The sequence below is a fragment of the Odontesthes bonariensis genome, chromosome 17 (genome assembly GCF_027942865.1).
Source record: "Odontesthes bonariensis isolate fOdoBon6 chromosome 17, fOdoBon6.hap1, whole genome shotgun sequence".
Taxonomy (NCBI): Eukaryota; Metazoa; Chordata; class Actinopteri; order Atheriniformes; family Atherinopsidae; genus Odontesthes; species Odontesthes bonariensis.
Genome location: NC_134522.1, coordinates 10,236,995 through 10,258,825, shown reverse-complemented (window position 1 = coordinate 10,258,825; position 21,831 = coordinate 10,236,995). Strand labels below are relative to the sequence as shown.

General features: G+C 41.6%; 1 protein-coding gene across 1 annotated transcript in view; it reads right to left on the bottom strand.

The window, feature by feature from the left end:
• runx3 (RUNX family transcription factor 3) overlaps nucleotides 1-21,831 on the bottom strand; it is a 45,386-nt gene that overhangs the window by 15,760 nt on the left and 7,795 nt on the right. Inside the window, exons 3-5 of the mRNA XM_075448482.1 lie at nucleotides 9,212-9,453; nucleotides 8,288-8,444; nucleotides 6,604-6,708 (exon numbers count right to left, since the gene is read on the bottom strand). Coding sequence (XP_075304597.1) covers nucleotides 6,604-6,708; nucleotides 8,288-8,444; nucleotides 9,212-9,453 — 504 coding nt within the window. The remainder of the gene's footprint in view (nucleotides 1-6,603; nucleotides 6,709-8,287; nucleotides 8,445-9,211; nucleotides 9,454-21,831) is intronic.

Here is a 21,831-nt window from a genome sequence, read left to right as displayed (position 1 = left end):
GGACAGCCTTACAGTAAGGCAGGTTGAGGCAGGCAGGGGGGTGAAGGGGTGCCAAAATAAGGCCCAATACTCCCGGATTCTCTAACAATACAGCATAGCCCGTAGCATGTTGTGAGCAATCATCTCTCTTTTGTGTAGCCATTCTACACTTTGTGTGTGTAGCAGTCTTCTACAGGAGCTGGGGGTGGGGGGGTGATATGAGCGGGTGTTTTTCAGGCCTTTTGGCTGCTTGCCTGCGTACTTTGCAGATTTCCCAGTGCTGCTGCTGCTGCTTTGGCCTTGTTGAGCACAGAAGGCCTATTTGGCTCCGGTGACAGATCATATTAAGGCAATAAGCTGCTTTTAGTGTGTTATTTTAGCTCTCGTGGTGAATAGGGTTGTTGTGCATGTCTCTGGGTGTGTGTATTCATGTTTGCATGTAGTTAGGTTGATTCAAGCTGCGAGGTTCTGGGGGGAAAGGTGGGGGCCTTGCAGAGCTGTGAGAAAGGAAAGCAAGCTGCTGCTGTCACATACATCAATGCAACGGCAGCAGATGTGTCAAACGGCTTCACGTTCACACCTCTGTGCATACTAGCTCTCACAAAATAACATGCAACAAGAGTGCATTTCCCCCTAAACTCACACACACACAATAAGTGTTCCACAGAATGACAATCGACAATCCAAAGTAAATGTGTGAAATGTGAAAAGTGTTCATTTTCCACTGCACTTTCAGTACTTTCTGACTTTATCGTTGTCTTATTAAACTACTGCAGCACTGTTGAGGTTACAACTGACCTTTCTTTTTTTTTAAAGAGCCGAGGCTTCTTTCTGTATTTACCCAGAGGATTACAACCTTCTCTGCTCCTGGAAGCAAAAGAAAGACCCTGCTACACCTATTATTTGCTCGCTGTTCCTAACCATTAAGACCTAAGGAAATAAATATCCAAACCGCAGGGTGGTGGTACACAGAGTCTTTTCCAGTAACCAGCAGGTGCCTTCTTCCCACAAATCCCCCCCCCCCAACTCCACCCCCTGTACCCACTGTCCCAACACAGAATAACTGCTTATTGTCATAATGCAGCGGGGGAAAAAAAATATTCCTTCACTCATGGGCCATTTATTTTTCTAAATGCAGATCGGAACTTTTATTGAATTACAGCTGAAAAGTGTAATGGCTCCCTCCTGTATGGGTCAGTGTAAATAAGGAAGAGTGAGCACACAGAGTGGGCATTTATAGGTAAGAAAACGGGAAAGACGCTTAGACGGTGTGTTTAGAGGTGAGTGGGTAGGTGGAGATGCAGAGAGGGGCAGAGAGCAGAGCAGAATATGAGCAAGCTCATCTGATTCTCACAAAGTGTTTCCTACGTGCATCATCAGTGAATTTAAAGCGTTATCTGAAGACTGTAAATAATTTTGTAATTTCTAATGCGTCCTGCTTTTCTATCTGGCATCAGCAAATATGGGTTGGAAAATTTAGTCTAAGTGGAAAAAGAAGGGCCAGCCTGCAGCTATTGTGCGTGTGTCTCTGACAGTCATCAGCTGGCCTGAGGAGGAGGAGACACTGCGCTGTTTCAGAATGTGAGACAAAGATCTTCTTTTTTCCCATTTTTAGCAGAAATGTGTGCACCGACACTGCAGCAAACACAAGCAGTGACGGCGGAATAGAAGAATGGTGCCACTTGTAGACAGCTATATTTTCTTTGTTTCTATCTTAGTTTAGTTGAGGTGTTTGGGCTAATTAGCTCTGCTTTAACAAGAAAGCCTGAGTACAAAACTGAAGTAGGATTTCCAACATCTGTGGGTGAATGTGTGTCTATGTAGTCCGCAAAGGGAGTTGGCCTCAAAGCCTCTAGATGTGGTTAAGGTGGCAACAGTGGTCAAAAATCCTCCATCTCAGTTCTTTATTTACTCTCCCACAAAAAAATTTGATCGTGTTACAGATGCTTTTGTCTGTTTTGTCACGCCTTGTTGACCGTGACAGCAACAGTCCTCCAGACAACTAAAAGAAAAATACTCCACAAAATAACGAACAGAAGCTGGATATCTTACATGACTACTCAAGGATAAGTTTGTCATCCACCACCTGTCACAAGCCTTAAACCTCAGAATGCAGTGAATGCTTATCCCAACACACAAGTCCAAAACTATTCAATATGCACTGCTGCATTCCAGTGGATTTATCAGTTTGCCAATATTTGCTCTTCTTATAATCACTGAGTCTGTGTATGATGTGTCTGGAGTGACCTCAGGGTGGAAGAACGCCACAGCCGGCAGCCTCCAGTCACTGCAGACGCCACAGAAATAAATATTCCCTTTATCTCTTCCCATCTGTTTGTAAGTGGCATCGGGCAGACTATCTTCACCAAATCATAAATTATGTGGTCATGAGATTAGTTTTTGAGAACGTGTTCTGTTTATGTGTGACTGTGTGCATGCATAGGGCCACTATGTCCCAAGGTTATGGATGGTGAGCCATTAGTAGTCAGGAAAGCACCTAGAGTCACACATGCCACTGTTTTTTCCCCTCCCCTGGCACCAATGCACCTGTAGGCCTTTCTTTCAAAGACACCCGTCTCCATTTTCAAACATCAAAGTTGCCTTTGAGAGAGCAATTCGCACCAAAGGTGAGCCTTTCATGTGATTTGTGGAGCATGGGCGTGGCCCGGTGGGACCGATTTAAAGAGATGCACCTGGCAGGTGCATGAGCTGAGCACCCGCACACGCAAATGCAACAACACGCAAGCAATCTTTCTGTTTACTTTACAGAGGGACTGCAATATCACAAGAAAAATAACACAGCAAATGTCATTGTTTGTATATTTGCATACTTTGTACAGTCTGTGTGCCAAATGCAAATAAAATCAACCCGACAACTCAAACGTGCCATCCACCCCCCTTTCCCTGCTGCCCTGACTCCCTCCCTCCCCATGCCTGCCATTCTCCTCCTGGAGCTGCACGAACACACCCAGACGAGTAAATAGTGGCTAAAAACACGACAGTGCTCGGATGATTTTAGTGGATGTGTGGGCCTCTGGGTGGTAAAGTGTATCACCTCGAGCTTAATGTATGCAGGTTTTGCATAGACTTTATAAGAATGTTGAGATGTATTCACATGTGTCATTTTTAAGGGTGAGGTTATCATCAAACTGCCACTTTGACCCTAAATGAGCTAGATAAGCTCTTCTGTCTGCTAATATGTAAAATTAATGATCATTAACTTGGTTGAAAATATTTTTCATTTTGATCCAGCTGAAAAAAAAGAACTATTTTATCAAAATAACGTCAGTGTCACACACAGATGACTAAAGATTAAATCTTTCTCACATGCTTATTCGTAGCTTCTTTTTTTTTTTTGCATGTTCTGACCTTTTCCGCATGCATGTAAATTAAATGTTTGCACTTTCCTTCTTTATATATTTGTAAACTTTCTGTGAGAATGTTTTATTCAGATGTACTTGTGTTCAAGTTGTATCTCCTGCTGTATTTTTTCAGCCTATAGAAAAAAATCCCCCATCCATCTGAGCTGTGAAGATTATTTCTGAACATCCTTTCACAAGTTCAAAAATATTTCCACCCCTATTTTTTGATCTGTCAACCCGAGCATGGTAAGTTGTTCTAATGCAGGGACTGTTTCATTTAAGGTCCAGAGACACAGAATGCGTCCCATCCTTTATGGGTGAATAGGTGACAGGTGACAGTTGATGTAATTTGAGGCTGTGATAAAAAGCAACAAATATATAGTTGAGTGATTAATTGGTGAGAATAACTCCCGTTTGTAGAACAACAAACAGAAAGAGGCTCAACACATAAGTTATCTGTCTTCTTTTTCTTTTTTTTATGTTTCTCTCTATTTCAGTTGTGTCATATGACTTCATGGATGTGATATATTGTTAAAGCTGCTTCTCAGATAAAAGTGGAAGAGAGCTGTCATCAGCAGTTTGAGCTTAGCAGATATGCGTCGATATGCGTGTGTGTGTGTGGGGGAGTAATATGATGACAAATGCCGGATGTGTGATGAGGAAATCTAGCAGCAAAGGAGACAAAAATACTCAGCTGAACATACTTTCTGTTCATGTGCAGAGCACTCTCAGTGTGTTTATCGCCAGTTACACATCTGTGTGTGTGTGTGTGGAAATACATTTGTGTACACAACTGTGGCTATAGAGCATGTGTGTCTAACTTACTGCTCAAGCGTTTTCAGAAGGTATGGCACTCTTTGTTACATTGCTGCAGGCAAGCCATAGTTCTAGTCCTGTCCATCAGGTTCTCTTGACTGGATCAGCAAACATAATTAGAAACTCCTCCCCCTCTGTGCCAGCTCCTGCCGTGGCTGGGCTGGCAGTCATGCAAATGCAGCCCGGCCCTGCAGCCTGCCAGCCTGAGGACAGGTGAGCAAAGCTCCAGCCAAGAGCGGCTTCAGGCTGTCCACACCGAGATGCCTAGGCCACATTGTGTGGCACTGTATATCAGAAAACAGGATCAAAGCTGTTTGGGAATATATAAGTGTCTCTGAGGATGAGATTCATAATGAGAAAATGCTGGTAGTTTTATGTGTTGGCAGTTGGGCCTGTCTGCTTAGGCCCAATGCGTTGTAAAGCTGATATAATGTGGTGCCTTGTGGTTAGAGGAAAATCTGATTATTTTTATGGTCCTAATAATGTCTGAATGGTAGTGTGTGTTCCTGTTCTTTGACTGTGGCGGGACATGGCTGATATTAAACTTTTAGAATGTGCTTCTTGTTTAAATATGAGAGGTCCTTTATATCATCTCGTGTGATTTCTATTTTGAGGGTTTGAGTTCTTCAATACACTAAACTGAGCTGAAATGTCATCTTAGCCTCAGATCTGACGGCTCATTCAAACCAATATAATGAACAATGTAAATATGATCCATGTCAAAATGCCTGTTCTGTCATCTGTTTGAATTTTCATGTTGATGCTGGATTTGTTTTCACTGCAGAGTGATTGGATATGTTATTCTTTTTCACGTTTAAAATTTCCACAAATCTAATCTCACGTTTCCCGTCTGTTTCTGGGGAGTTAAACTTGAGACGTTCTAGTTTGTACATGCAAAAAAAATCGCATTCGATGGCTTTTATTCTATTTAATTTTCTTTTTTAAATCACACTTTGCAGAAGTTTATTTTCAGTCATTCTTTGAATTCTCTCTCTGCACAGTGCAACAGAGTTTTTAATGGAGCCTTAAATTCCCCTGACCTATATTAAACACAGTCACTTTATAGCACCCAGCGCCAGTGTAAAAGTAGCACGGCCACTCTGACGCCTCAGCAGGAGCCATAACGTGTTGACAGACAGACAGGAGACAACTTTACAGTCATTTCAAACTGAGAAGCTTGCAGATGTACATGAGAATGCCTTTATACACACACACACACACACTTTCAGCTTTTTGTTTAAAAAAGAGGATACAATTGAAACCATCCACACATACGCACGTACAGTGTTTTATTATTATCTAGTCCTTCCCGCCTTTGCAGTCACTGTTCTCTTTTATACCTCTGTAAATAGCATCCAGCTTGGCAGGGTTGTGATGCCCCTCCACTCCCCCCAGCCATATCCCCTCTCATATAGCACTCGCTATCACTCTCTCTTTTCCTCCTTTGCTCTGTTTTGACTGGGTTTAATCCACCCTGTCCCAAATATCCTCCTTCTCACAAGCCACAGCTACCCAACCTTTCATAGACCTCTAAAACCCTGCGATCTGGAACCATTATAAACACAATCCCGCCATTGAAACGACAATAAAATCTGACCCATCTCGTCTATCCCAATGTGAGGTCACAGAAAAACATATGCACATACAGCTCTACCTCTCAGCAACTGACTCATCTGAGTAACATTACTCTCCACCAACCCTCACACCAGCAGCTTTAAACCACATGAGAATGCAGCTGTGGCTGAACGATGGCGCTAACAGCTTTAGCAAGCAGAGCCTCCCTGCCAGGGTTAACAGCGGCCGGAGTCTGCCCTGTGTTAAATCAACCAACCACTTATGTGGTCAGGCAGGTAAGGCCCCTTTGACCAGCATGGAGGAAGGTGGGAGTGTTAGGGTGTGAGGAGGAGGAGGGTTCCTCTGAGCTGAGCCACCTGTGGCTTGGAGACTCACTCAGCTCCTCTTAGTGGTCTTGGGTTATGCCTTAATATGCTTTACAATTTCCTCTGACTGGGCCTTTCCCTGTGCCCCTGGTGCACACACACAAACACACAAGCCTGCACTATTATTCAAACAAGGACAATAAGCTGCTCCACCTTCATTCTGCAGAGGCTCACCATAACCATTATATAGCTTACCCCAACTTTAACCATCACTAAATGTTATCGTAAACCCCAAAACCAAGTCTCAAACCCCAAAATGAATCTTGTGAAAACTGAATTTTTACCTCTGAACAGAACTGCAAAGCACACACCCACACATGCACAGGTATGAGACTCATGCAGTGCCTGTGACTCATCCTGTTCTTTTATGCACGAACAGATACTGACACCCACACTTTCTGAACTGGGAATAGTCTCGCTGTTGGGGTGGCTCGGCTGCATACTCATGTCACAATGCACTTTAGAAATACCAAGAGTGTAATGTTAGTGGGTTTGAATGCACTCACTGCGTGGTTCCCTGGGTCCATCCACAGTGACTTTGATGGCACGGTGGTAGGTGGCCACTTGTGGCGGTCCGGTGAACACGGTGATGGTCAGAGTGAAGCTCTTTCCTGCAGAGAAAAGTTCATGATATGATAATCTGTGACATTTAAATGTGTGTGAATGACCTTTGAATTATGGCTAAAACAATTTTCTCACAGTTTTTAATCTCTCTCTCTCTCTCTCTCTCTCTCTCTCTATTTTTATATATATGTATTATATAAATATATATATATTATTTTTTATATATATATATATATATATTATATATATATTACAATGATATCTCGCTTATTCAACTTCAAATCACCATCGGCTTTTGTCTCGCTGAATTATTGAAAATAAATAAATAAATAAAAGACAACGATCACCACGGTTGATATGATTTAGATTAAAGAGAGAATGTCCTCCAGATTGCCCTAGAGAGCTTACAGGAACAGTTTATTGTTCAACAGGGCAGGATCTCGCTCCAATCTGCATCTAAGTCCGTGCAGAGGGTGGAGGGTGGCATCGTGACGCGGGTCCGGTGCTCGTCCCCGGCTCTCAGATAAAAAGCCATCTCTTGTTATAAAAAATAAATAAATAAAATTACGTTGGAGGACAGAAAAAAAAAACATTTTACAGAAATAGACGGCGGAGTACTTTTTGAGAAATAAATATAAAATAGAGATATATTTACAGTGATCAAATCACAGGTCATTTGACAGTAAATGGAAATAGGCCAGAAACGGCTGAGAATCGGGGAGAAGTCTCCTCCTCTTGAAGATTTTGGTGAACAATCAGGCTTTTACATCATCTTTAGTTGAGGACAATCGGTTATTTATGCCTTAACATTGAGAGGTTTTGATTTACTCGATATAGCACAAAAATGTCAGTCAGCAGGCCTGCGCTTCAACCACAACATCCTGCAAACAGGCCTGATGATGTGTGAATTTTTATACAGCAATTAAACAGAACGCCCATCATAAATACTGCGCATTAGATTTGAAGCTGTATTGGTCGCGTATGCATCCTAAATGGTGGCAAGGATTATTTGACAAATTGCTCCGGGACATAAATTTGGGAGGCGGTTTCTCATGCACCCTATACGACGTACACCACGTGGATAATTTTTTGTATCCCCAGGATAAAGAAAATTATACAGACACTTTACATCTGCGCACGGTGACGCAGGCCACATGTTTCGGATGACACTCATGGACGTCAGCTGGCAAAGTGCTGGCACCAGCCGTGCCCGTGTCTAAATAATTTGCAGATCCTTTTGGTGATATTGAAATCTGCCCAAAACTGACAGAAAAGTGTTTAAAGGCTGTATTTTGTATTTTGAAGATGTGCTTCTTGTCTTCGCGTCCGTGTGAGGGTTTTAATGTGTATATTTTTCCAGCTTCACTCAAAAATGGTGACATACCGTTAGCCATCAGTCCTTTCAGAGACACACATAATATTAAAAGTGCATTTCCAAGAGTTGCTTTATATTGCATTACTCGAGCAAAGCCTTTCCCATTCTCTTAGTGTTTGCTTGCAGAACATACATGCATATCAGTGTGTGTGAATGTGTGTGTGTGTGTGTGTGTGTGTGTGTGTGTGTGTGTGTGTGTGTGTGTGTGAGAGAGAGAGAGAGGGGGAGAGAGTTTCAGAGGTTTAGCTCACCCCGACCGCTCCTGCCCACAAAGCGCAGGTCGTTGAAGCGGGCCACTTGGTTCTTCATCACGGCCGAGGCGTTTCTCAACTCGGCGGAATAGTTCTCATCGTTCCCGGCCATAACGGTGACCAGAGTCCCGTCGGGGACATCACCGAGAGCCACGACCTGTGCGCAAGAGAAAAGCAAGCGGTCACTTTGGGTCACCAAACCAAACGTTGGCTAAACACTGCGCGCGTAACAGCGCATCCGGTTCTCATAATATAAAGCACAAAAATATTTAGTTTTCCCACAGTGTCAACAATCATCCAGTGCGTGTTTAGTAGGCTATAGGTGAGAGATTTTCCCCAAAAAAAGAAACATCTCCCAGTGTTGACAACTAACAACAAGACAATTAAAATCTGATATTAACTTAATTTATTTCCTCCATGCTATTGTTCACAGGGTATTTACCACAGTGTTATTATCGGATATGATCCAACAAACGTTTTAAAGTTTGTTAGAAAAAATACGTGTCACTTGTTCTTAGAAAACACAGCATGATTTAAAAAATGTAAAAAACAAATATTGGCAACAACTATAAAAATGCGTCCAGCTTTATTTGAGTCGGACCGATAATCTGCAACAATTCCTGGTCCGATTTAGGATGTTGTTTTAAATGTCGCAAAGTCAGGCTCATATCTTTCCTATAGCTGCGTTTAAATATTTTATATTTCTACACAAATGCAAACACTAAAAGGCTTAGCTTCCAGATTTCCGCTGTATTTTAAGAGTAAAGGCAACGGAATTATTTGTTTCTGTTCCTGCTTTTTATATTAAAAGTTTTTTTATTTTTTATTTTTTAATCTTCACTCATGCATTTCCCAGAAATAGAAAACCAGACAATGCATCATTAAAATGTGAAATAAATTGCCATTAGAAGCCATTTATCTTGCCTTGAAAGCCACTGGGAGCGTCTTGTTGCACCGCCAGTGCGACGGGAGGACGGAGCAGAGGAAGTTGGGGCTGTCGGTCCGAACCAGCTCACCGGCGTGGTCCGCGAGGACGTCCACTACGTTCCTGGTGTCCGGTCTTGACCTGAGGGGCCCCGGGGTGGCCATGGCCCCGTTGCCGTCTCCAAGCTTACTGCAGGGGAAGGACGTTGAGGGCGGTGTGAACCGTCTGGTAGTGGGCGGCTCTACGGGAATATGCATCACAACAGCTTGGGTCAGTGCCACCTGACTGAGTCGTATCAGAAGAGCAGAACTCTGTGGCGGAAAAACTGTTTTTTTTTCGCTCTTCTCCAGACGCCGCCGGTCTCAGGAGTCCACGATGTGATCGCAAAAGGATGAAGGCGAGAGAGCAGAGTGAGTGGAAAGAGCCTCGCTCCCCTAACAGAAACAACGGACTTTGATGACTGTGGCGTTAGATCATCTGCACATGGTGTGTCAGCCTTAGTAACATCGGGCTTGATAGATGTTCCTCTAACTTAAGCAGAAACGTACAAACAAAATCTCTCCAAAAGTCTGTGCAGTGCTGAACTTCTATCGGCGCTCTTATCTACCGCACACTTGAATACTTTCAACCGCGTGTATACAATGTATCAACACCACAGAGTACTCGAGCTCTGGCTCGGAATCACAAGTCAGTCAATGAGTCCCGTAAATACTTTATTGCCGATTAGAGATAATCTATTGGTAGCAACCAGGTAATCCAGCCGCGATGGAAAAGGGAGACCATCCACTTCTGGTTGTCTCGACTAAACAAAACTCGACCAAAAAAAATGATGTTGACTAAAAAGCGAAATACGCCCTCTCAGATGTCACCATAAAACCACCTTTACCGCTGGAAAAAAAAAAAGTCTAAAATAATCAAACTCGAATACAAAGATTCAACACTGTCCTTTCGTGCGTAAAAGTTCTCGCAACCTTATCCCGGTTGGATCATCAAACAAAAAATCAGCGTGATTCTGGAAAAAATAGAAACGGTCCCGTCGCTCCACTTGGGTTTCCTTTAAAAGTTATCCTTTAAGCGCAGAGTTATGGAGCGCAAGAAGGAGCCGCGAGGCTGAACAGACTGCCGCGATATTATTTTACCCTAGTCATTTTAGCGTTTAGTGGTTGGGAGTGTGGAGGTGGTATCCACCAATGAATCTACTGGGTTGGGCTTTCACAGACCAATCAAACTCTCCGCTTCTGCTCCAGCAACCCTGCACTGTTGTCACACACGAGCTGAATTATTGATACATATCTGTGCTTTTCGCTGTTCTCCTGTTTTTGAGCGCTATAGTCAGACGTTTACGTGTTGCTGAAAGAAATTGAGACAGTGAGTTAAAAAAGAAACGTTTCTGGAAGAGATGCAGAACAACATAAACACGAATGATGTGGACTTAGATTGATTTCCCATTATTGGCAACGATCTTTACGCGCTGTTGGGGAGATGAAACAACTCTAAATGTGTTGGACATCAAATTTTATGGACTTTAACGAGTTAGAAATACTCCTGCTTTTGAGCAAAGCATCTTTTTGTGTTGGTATTTTAGATTATTAGTGTCAGAGTATACCAGATTAAACAAATTCATAATATGTAAAAAAAAAAAAAAAAAAAAAAAAACATCAGCTGTATTGCCTCAAAAGTGGTTTTACCACACACCATCTTCTCTGACCTATTTTTGTTTGAGCTGTTAGTAATTTATCTACAAAGAAGGACTCAGAACGCACAGGCCTGTGGTTTTAATCTGATTTAATAATCTTGAAAAGTCATTATATGTGGCGGCTTCATACTTTCTCACCGAGTAAATAATTTTTTATGAAGGTAAATTAGGGGTTTAAGACAGATTCTTATCAAGTTAATTAGCTCATTGATCGCAATTAAAAATATAATTAAAGCAAGCAGGCTTATGTCTGTTATTTTTTCCCTCCACATCAAACAAACAACGAAGTAATACGCGCGTGTGTGTGTGTGTGCCAGAGGGCTGAATTCATTAGAAACTTGAAAAGTTAAGGGTTGCATCAAATGACGGCACACCCTGCAAACTCCCCGCCATGCTGATTTCCGACACTAGTTGGCGCGTTTGCCTTTTCAATGGCTGTCAGCTCAGGCAGTCTGAGGCAGACATTTCACATCTGCAGAGAGAGAAGGAAACTTTTATCTGTGCACCGAGACAGTCGGAAATTTGAAATGATTTCGGCTTCAACTCAAAGAGTTAAACGAATTCCGTTCGCGAAGCGGTGTTGCTGCTGGAAGATGCAGCGGGGGCATTTTCATCCTCAACTAATTACACGTTTTTACCTGAGTCATAATCTCACCATATTTGCTCTTTTGAAAAATTTGAATTGTTAACAAAGCCTTTAAATTAATTTGTTAAATTGGGGTACTGTGGGTTGAAGCTCTAGGATCAAGCAAGGTAACATCTCCGACTCTAAATGCAAAATGTGCTGAATTAATTGTTTTTCTAGCTGTGGCTGCACGAGCATTTTCTCAAATTTCGCTTATGATACTGTGTATATTTTTGTCATGATGGGTTTATTGAACACTAATAGAATTTATTGTTATGTTTTTTAGAGTTCTTACAGGTGCTGAAATTAGTTGCTAAATTTCTGTTTGCTTCAACAAAAAAACGGCACATACTCTGTAAAATAATCAATGATTCTAATTCATTTATAACTGGCAATAAAATAAATATTTAACAAGTAATCCGGACGTTCATTTAAGCGCATTTATTATGCATTCAATCAATCGATGGGTCATTTAACCTTATTTCATCGGCGTTCTTGCGCACCGCTTTGTATGTTTGCCATGTTGTTAACTTGCACGAGATAAATTAAGTGCGAGTCAGCCGGAGTGGCTTTAGATTTTCCCCCAATCTCATCCCTGCCGCTTTAATGAGAGCTGCAGTCTGACTGAAAGATGTAGAGGAAAGAGTTCAGAATTAAATATAAGTTAAAATTGAGGACATTTGAATTTTTTCACATGATTTTTTTTTATTTCAGAAGAGCTGTTTATGGACAGAAACGTCACGATGAGAGCCCTTCAGACACCAACCTGTTCCTCAGCTGTTCTAGGGAAGGGTTGCTTTACAATAATTACGTAAAATACAAACATCACCTGTACTTTTTGTCTGTTTTTCCCCCATATGATTTGTTACTTTTCTTTTTCTTTTATTCTTTTTTTTAAAGCCTGTTGTGGCATCATGTACATATTAATTAAAAAGTGTGTTTTGCACTCTGACACATAGGACAGTATAGTGTAACTCAGAGGGATGTTGTGACTCAAGGGGTTACAACATATTTTCTATAACCACGCTAATTTACTCACTACAAATTACACCTCATCAGGAGTGAAAGCATTTCTGCCTGAATAAGTGCAGAAATCAATATAAATCCACTCTTATAGGAGTGTGATATCAGATCTACAAACCTTCATAATAAATCTTGTATTTAATTTACTTGAAAATATTAAGGAACCCTAAATTAAATAATCTTTTTCTTCCCTTCGGCTTAAGTAACTCTATATATTCATCATCAATGCAACCCTAACTGCAAAAAACATCCTTAATCAGATCACCTATCATGTAGCTTCTAATTCAAGTACAGCTCGACAGTGACAATGCTGGGGATATTTTAGTCGTCCTCCTGCCCTAGTTCATTATTAATATGTGACCACACGCCCCACTCAGCCATAATGCACGCTCCGGGCGCCTGTCACATTTAGACCTCCGCATTTCAACACGCAGTTTCTACAGTTTCAGCCGCACAGGCATTGAGGACAGAGCTCGTCGTGCCCCTGAACGATTTTTAATGATCTGAGTGGGCTGAGCCTGAAATCAAGACAGAACTCCTGGAGGACATGTGAAACCCCGGACCCACCTCAAAAAGGCCTCCGCTTATATGTTTCTTACCATTCAAGGATGAAAAGAAAAAGGATCCTTCAGATACAAATCAAGAGAGCACATCATTGCTAACTGATGGTTTCTCTGTGAAAACGTGTTACTGAGAACTTGTCTTCATCTCAGCTTTCGGATCTGAATCATAATGTAACGTAAAAAAAACCCAAAACATTCCTTGTGGTTTCACAAAACATTCAAATTGCAAAAGACGTGCATTTCTTCTAAAGCATCTGAGCCAAACAGCTCTGACACTTTGGAGAAAACTAAACAAAAAAACAACAGATGCATTTAACTAAGGAGACGATTTCTTGGAGTCCTTACATGGAAACACACACTCATCTGGGATTTTTAAACCAAAGGAAACCCCACTTACATTAGCTTTCATGTGTAATGAGTCAGATTGGGAAGACTAATATGAGAATGATCCCCATTAGAAACCTGTGGAAGCCTTTGGGGTCTGTAAATGTATACCTGTCTCTAAATGCCACCCACACTGCTTTCAGTACCACTTAAAAGTCACTTTGAAGATGGGGACAGTCTCAGATACGTGGAGCTCCCTTTAAAGTTCTTCTTTTCTTTTTTTCCCCCTGAATTTGATCTATTAGGCTGCGTAAACTCCGGGGCTATTTTCAGACATGGCACACATAAGCCTTTGGATGGGTAGCTATTCATTTGGAAAAGGGGGCTATGGGGCAATTAGAAATAGTTTGAGGTTCGACGATGACATAAGACAAAGATTTCTATCTTTAGCGGAGCTGTGGCGGTCACACATTTCTGTACATTCACAAATTACAGGGCAAGCTTTGGCCCTCAACCCACCGAATGCATTCCTTCCGAAAAGTGTCTGCTCGAATTTCAGCCGGGGGTTTCTGCTCAGTGGAAATATGAGTGTTCTGAATGGACGACTTCTATGAAATGGAGTTTTATTCCTCTCGGATTAAATTAGCTCTACTTTGGGGCTTGGGGTATTTTTTTGTATGAATGATGAATTCTGCGGTGGCTGTGGAACGCCGAGCTTGTTTACCCTTCCCTCCTTTTTTTCCCTTTTTTGTTGAAATGTAGCTTGCTATGAAATTGACTTTTTCTGCTTGATATGACAAGAGTGTCTGTGATTAGACTTCCAAGCATGATGTAAGTCACCAAAGCCATTTATGCCAGTCCCCTCAAAGCCAAATCATATTCTAGCGTCAGAGTGTTTATATACACAAGTATATGGAGAAACTTTTAAACAACAGTGAGTGGGTACAGACTGTTTGGGTTTTGGGCTCTTGCTGCTCTGATGGCTGATTCTTTCTCAAATTTTGATTACACGACGTGTCAGCACATCACAATTGGCGGTCATTTTTGTCCATTTTGATGTTCAGACAAGAAAATAGGAAACACATTGAGCAATTTTGATCATATAAATTTGTATGTTACTTTTTCTCCACCAAGGTCGTCTGTGTTAGTTTAAATGATGGCTGGAATGCATTTGTTTACTCAGACTTTGTTTTAGCTCTTAATGACCCCAAAATTCTCTATTTATATTCAAATTTCTATAGATTTTCTCAGCCCTTTACTTTACTTTATATATCCAGTAACTCATAAGAGTGTCAGGCCCCAATTTTCAGATCCTTGAAGGTGTCGAGAGTGTATTTTATCCCGACGAAAATGAAGAAGATGGTGACATTTCCAAACCCTGCACCTAATTACTATGTAAGCATGATGAGCTGAGATTCGGCAGTCACCAGAGGAGAGAATGAGTATATTCATCTCATGCAACTTTAATACTCTGCTTACATTTTTATAAAAGGTGCAGATCAGAGCTGAGAGCTTATTAAAGCCCTCTGAATCAATTGAGCAACATAATGGCTGTTGGGGGACGGCTCCAACTAGCTTTTTATTTCTGTCTGCTGAATGTAAATTGGCTCCTTAAAACATTTTAGAAAATACCAAGCTGTAGTTGTCTTTCCGACACTTTGCAAATCCTCTGGAGACTTGATGGAGAGAAATCAAGTACATTTACTCAAGTACTGCACTCAATCATAATTAACTTCAAGAGTAAATATTTCAGTAAATAGTAAAAGTCTTATACTTTTCTTCACTGTAATTTAATTGTTTATTGCTACTACAGTGGATAATTTTTTCGACTGAGCGATTGATTTTTCATGAAAAATATCGTTTTGAGGGGTTTCTTTTGCATTGAAATCAAATTCCCCATTAAAAATTCATCCAGACTCTCAAGCTGTTTGCTCTTTTGAAGTAATCATCAATGCATTTGGATGTCTTATAGTTGACATACACTCCAAAGTGACGGTTGCTCTATAAACCTGATGTATGGCTTTGATTGGATAACAGTTTGAGGCTTTGTGGAGTAAAATCAAAAATCCAATCTACAATGTAAAACAACGAGGCAAAATGCTTTTTCAGATTTTTCTTGTGACATTCTTGAGGATCTACTAATTGTATATTAAGTAGTTTAAACTAGCTCCACCTCAACAAACCACAACAATAACCTCTTACCCAAAACATAGATGCATTTAATAATGTTACAAAATAATGTTACAAAATCATATACAATAGCATAAAAAAGCAGCCCTAGAGAATTGAGCTTAGTGCTACATTTTTTTTCACTAATATTGTCAGAGAAAAAAAGTCCAGGTGAAGCAAATTTGGAAGTTTTCTCAAAAGCCAGACACCGTACACTTTGTCCCAAATCAACATCCTGGGCTCCTATAAGCAGCTTCCCAGGACGTGAACAGTTAAAGTAACTCTAGACCACAAAGCAGGAGAAATGTGTAAGACAGCAAAGAGTTTCCAGGCAGCTATTTCCTCCATTCACGCAACACCTTTTCATTCCCAACTCGACACACACTGCCGCTTGGTCAAGAACTGCTCGCATCAGTTTTCAATGCATGGAGTGCTCCTTTTTCATCAATATCCAACACACATGGAACTGCTGTAAGACTGAATATTGCCAGTTATCCATATGCAGCAACAGGAAAACATAACTATAGATCTGGGTTATGAACAGGGAAAAATAGGGAGAGACACTCAACTGTCAAGCATGCGAATCATGATGGAGACCAACCCCGACACTGCTGTTTTTCACTTCCTTTTTCCTTTACTTTGACGTTACTGTACTACTTCCTTGGGCAATATAAGGAATCGGTCAATGTTAGAAAAGCACTGATGTTAAACAGTCATATACACAATATTTTACATTTTATTGTATTACAATGCATTTCAATGCAAAAAGCCTTAAATGTCATTATTCGTGTTACCGTGGTGACTTGTCATTTGGCTGTTTTGTTAAAGGCTTGGAAACCCAGCACATCTAAAAGTAAAGCTTTATCATTACTGTCTGTGTTCAAAACCTACGCAGTGGGCTTCTGACCAACCATTACTATGTGACTAGTTTAGAGAGAGAACAGATTGGTTCACAAGGTAATTAGAAAATGGAAGCTTATAGGATCGAGGGAGGTGAAGTGTTTTCTGGAAGAAGAAAACTTGCTCAGAGGAGGAGAGGAGCTATTAGAAGACAACATTTCTTACATCCTCACCACAAAATTCAGAATCAGGATTTTTCAAATGAACATATAAAGAAGACTGATAAGTTTTGTAAACAATTCTTATAGATGGATCAAGATAATTTGATTATTTGGCTGCAAGAAGCAAAGACACCAACCCAGCCTCAAGACAGGACGTGAAACAGGCACCTTAGTCCATTGCCCAAGACACTGCAGTTGCATTACAAAGAGTAAATCTATTGTACAATTACTAGGTTTTTCCTTTTCATTTCCTTGCAGAGACGCAACTTATGTGACGCTTAGTGATGCAAGGACTCTTGCTATGCTGTGCAACATCAAAATGTCGATGCTGGATGTGTCGCTACATCCATTGACAATGTCAATATAATATAATATACAATAATAATACAATATGCTTTAATACTAAACAGTGGAGGGGCCAGATGTTTTGAATTGTAACGACAATTAGTCACAAAATCAGACACATGATCAGTCAGGTCGTCTGATTTGCTGACACCTTTGCTGCTGCTTGAAAAGCAAAGCAACGGACATAAATGTAATCAAATAAGTCGTTACCCCATTTAAAGACAGAGATGCAAGATCGTTAACCCCTGAAACATGTACACGTGCATCATGCCTTATTCTAAGTGTGGCTCGATAAAGCCTGATAAGCTATATTTGCTGTCAGTGCCACATTGAAGATTTCACTGCTTTAGAGAAAAATGGATTCAGTCAAATAGCAGCAAATTCTGGAAGCAAACATCACACCATCTGCAAAAATCTGAGAATGAAAAAGCTAGGGTTTCCAAAACAATCCTAAACACACTGAAACCCACAACAGAAAACCTCAAGAGGCTGATGGCATTATGGTGGCTAATGATGGCTAATGTTAGTTAAGGCCTCATTTACACTTCCTATGTGCACACAGACAGTGGCGGACAATGAGTTGTTCTTGATATACTGCTTTCCTGTAGCTCACATAGATTTCTTCCTCAAAATCAGCATTCATTTTTTTGTTTTAAAGTGCATGTGCCTTCAGGGACTTTTTGCATTGTGGCAGCTAAACGGATATCCGTACGAAGCCTCACCATGAATTACTCTTTGATGGCAAAAACTGTATGTACATCTGATCCTAAAAGCCCATCTCATAATCACAGAGAGTATAACAACTTTATTTAGAATTTTAAATCTGCTTATGCTACAATATGTTAACTATTATCATTTAATTGCCACTTTACAGAGATCACTGTTCAAATGTTGCATAGACTGGAACGACATTTTCCTCATTCATTTTGTGATATCTTTACTTAAAGTCATTTAAAATGTGTTACTTTAACTTGGCGTGGAGATTTTTCACATTGTCATACTGGTGCTTTCCTCCACTGTTCCAGCAGAATGAGATCGCATGACCCAGCGCACCTCTTTTCTCCTCTTTCTGTTCAGTGTAAAGGTCATAAAAGGTGCTGTGAAACGCTGATGTGATCAGGTCTTGAGCGTGGTCAGGCCCCCTCCCTGTCCTTTCAGTGGTAGTTCAATGGCACACCCCACACCAGAGGCAGGCAGGGGGTGGGGGGGACTTGCCGTAAACCTCAGTGTCACGTTTGCGCCGCCCTCACATCATCCGTCGGGTACACTCACCCTACGATGACAGTCAGCTGCCTGTGATGTGGTTCGCAGGCCTGTTTATCCTTTGGAAACCCACTAAAAGTAGAACTGGATGGTAAGCTCACCAAAAGGCCCCAGTGCTATTATAGGAGCACTTTGGGTTGAGTTTTGATCTGGTGGGTTTGTAAATAGGGCCCTGCCTTGCTGCGGGGCACCACTTTTGGGCTATATTGTTTAGTGTGACCTGAAGGAAGCTTTTTGATATTCATGGTGATTTGTAATCTGGAACAAAATGTAAAGTCCAAAATTAATATAACGTGTGGCATTTAGGTTTGTATATTCCATGAAGATATCAGCATACACTTTTCATAATGTTGATGATGATGGACAAAGGACTGCAAAATGTATCAATGCTCTGCTTTTCTTCATGTTACTGAAGGACAGATTGTATTTTTTCTTCCTTTATTTACCCCTGAAAGTCAGTATAACTTTTAAATCTAAATGAGTTCCATAAATACGTCAACTCCCCCATTTTTTTCAGTTGTGGTTTTTAGTGTGAGCTATAATCATTTCTCATCTTTCTTTGTCTCTGCGTCTCTGTCCGTTTGTGTGTATCAACACACACACACACACACACACACACACACAAGTCCACGCACACACACACACACAAGCCCACGCACACACACATATGCACAGTGTTTCTCCTTTTCTGGCGAGAGCTTCTGATGCAAGGACGGCAATCTGTAATCTGTAGTAATTGCATGTTGCAGAAAAACATTTTTCCGCTGTGGTAATCGCTGCAATATGTGCAGTGGCGTTGCCAAAGTGACAGCACCCCCACCCCTAGAGACACACAAAAGTACACACATACACACACAGAAACTATCCTGGCTCAATCTAACTTTGCCAAATGTGTCCTAAAATGTTATCGACTGCTGCTGAGGATGACTAAGAGACAGACGGTGTGACAAACAAGAGTAGAATCGTGAGTCGAAAGCACACACTCATACAAGCACCTGTGGTGCTGTCGAGCTGCATTCACCTTCTGCAAAAGATTTACAGTTCCTGCCAGTGACAGTTTAACTGCCATGCAGCCCTGGTTCCAAAGCTCTGCCAGAGCCCAGCTGCCACACACAGATCAGCAGTCCAATCTTTCACAGGAGCCACATCAATTCACTTTTCTCCTCTCCTTTTTAACTGCCACCACATACTGCAAGCAGGTGATGGTATTAAGTCTAATTAAGTCTAATTCTAGCAATCTTATAATAATGTTGTCTCAGAAAATTGGGTCTAATGTCAGAGTTCCGTCTGATTATTGGAAGTTGTAGCCACACTGAATGCTGGGAGTGTAGTGACGGTCTGTGGCTGAACCATTGATGCATATTTATCAAACCATCGTCTGCCATTTCATCACTCTCACACCAGCAACTACTCAACTCTGTTGGACTGTGGCGCTGGTTTATGAGGTCATCAACACTGAGCGACTGAGGGCAGACTATGGTGTGTGATAAAGACGACCGTGTGTTTCACATCTCACCACCTCAGCAAATAACTTATCTTGCCTTCCTTGGTCGCAGCCGAGCAGTGAAATCATTGCCCACTGCGTCATCACCCCTTTACCCAACAGCGCCCCGAATTATGTCAGCCCAGTTGGGCTGTGTAACCACACACACCTACTAAAAGGACAAGTAATGCTCAGAGACATTTATAGATACACAGCACAGACATCAAGATTGCAACCAGACTGTGTGTGCAAACCTTTTCCTCTTTGGGCTGCTAGTCTGACTGCTGAAGCCATCCAACCTCCCAGCAGTTGAACTTCCCTGTGTCTCTAATGGAGTCTCTCTGTCAGATCAAACAGCTCCCACTGACGAGGAGAGGAGACAGATCGCAGAGCTGGAAGCCGTTCAGTCTGACAGCCCGAACACGTTTGACTGGCAACGCAGCCTGCGTCTACTCTTCCATCGCTTGAGATCCCACACAAATATAGTAGCGCCACCAGAGAGAGAAGAGGGGGTGAAGAGCAGGGGAGGGGGTAAAGGAGCCCGAGCCTGTCAACTCAGAAAATAAGTTGTGAAGCGTCCCTCTCACACAAAGGCAAAGCCCCCATAGCTCCGTCTCCTCTCAAAATGAAATCGCATGTGAGCCGAATATTAGGAAGTGCGCATGGCTTCCAGCAACCACCAGGCCATTATAGCCAAGCCTGTAAACCACATTTTCACCAGCACACAATGGCTCTTTGTGCGTGTTGTGTGGCTGTCCCCAACTGATGGAAATCCTATGTGTTTGAAAACTTTTATTTGTTTGAAATTGATGAAGAGGAAGTGTCACTTTTAAAATCTGGTTAATTAGTGGCAGCCATGTTAGGAGGGGCAAGCAGGACAGTCTGCCCTCATTTAGTCCCACGGCGAGGGAGATCTTTGATGTGGTTGCACATGGAATGCTGTTGTTCATTCCTCTCTGCAACAAAAGCCACATGTTTTTACTTTTTGAGACTAGTCCCTGTTACTTTGAACTGTGAAGGAACAGGATAAGGTATGCAACATATGACACGAATGGCATGAATGCTAAACTAGCAAAACACAAGTCAGAGAGAATTCTGCCAGTGAGGCATTGAGCCAAATGTATTCTGTGTGTGTATTCAAATGTTTTTTTCAATAGCAAATCACCTCAGTCATCACTGCTTTCTATGTTTGCGTGATACCAATGCACACACATATTTAAGCATAACACGCATAACATAACTCACAAATGCACATCATGCACACGTTTCCAACTTTTGTCACTCTTCAGTGCAGCTCAGACACACTTTCAATGAGGTTATTCAAGGTTATGTCACTCTAATTAAAGTGCAAATTTGACTTCAAAGAGCTCTCAGATATTGAATTGGTATTTCTCTCTTTAGAAGGTCGGTCTGCGGAGCGCCATCTGACTCACTGTAGAATCCAACCAGAGTCGAGCAGAAGGCCGGTGCTGGTTTCCTGACAAGTGTCAATGCCACTTTCCTCTGCAGACATGAGATAACTCTTGGAAAGAACTTATGCCTTATGGGCTTCTCATCGGGAGGAAACAAGGGTGTGGTGGCTCTTGGCCTACAAGCCAGAGTTCTGGAAAGCCCTTAGACACATGATATTGTCATACCTAATAAATCTAAACTTTTACTCTGTAAAAGATTATGTTAATTGCTTCAATTGATTACAAATTTAATCAAAAGAAATTAATCAAATGCCACTCAGCCTATTTGCAGTGGGTGCAGAGAGTCACCGTGCTGCATGCAACTCTGTGTGTTGACTTTGGGCTTGATTCCCAGTTCAAGATTATGCAAACCTAATTGGAGGCTAAAATGTCTCTCGATTCAAATCATTGCTTCAGTAAAAGACTTGGCTTAATTGTAATCCGGAAAATCACCTGTGTGTCCAGTGTGACTGAATGTTTCCTCTCATTATCTCCACTGCTAATCAGTAGTGGTGGTGCCCATGTACAGTTAGCACTAAGGCCACATGGAGCATGGATAGTAAGGCAGGACTTTCCCTTCTTTGACTCAGAGCCTGAGGCGTCCACTGAGGCTCAG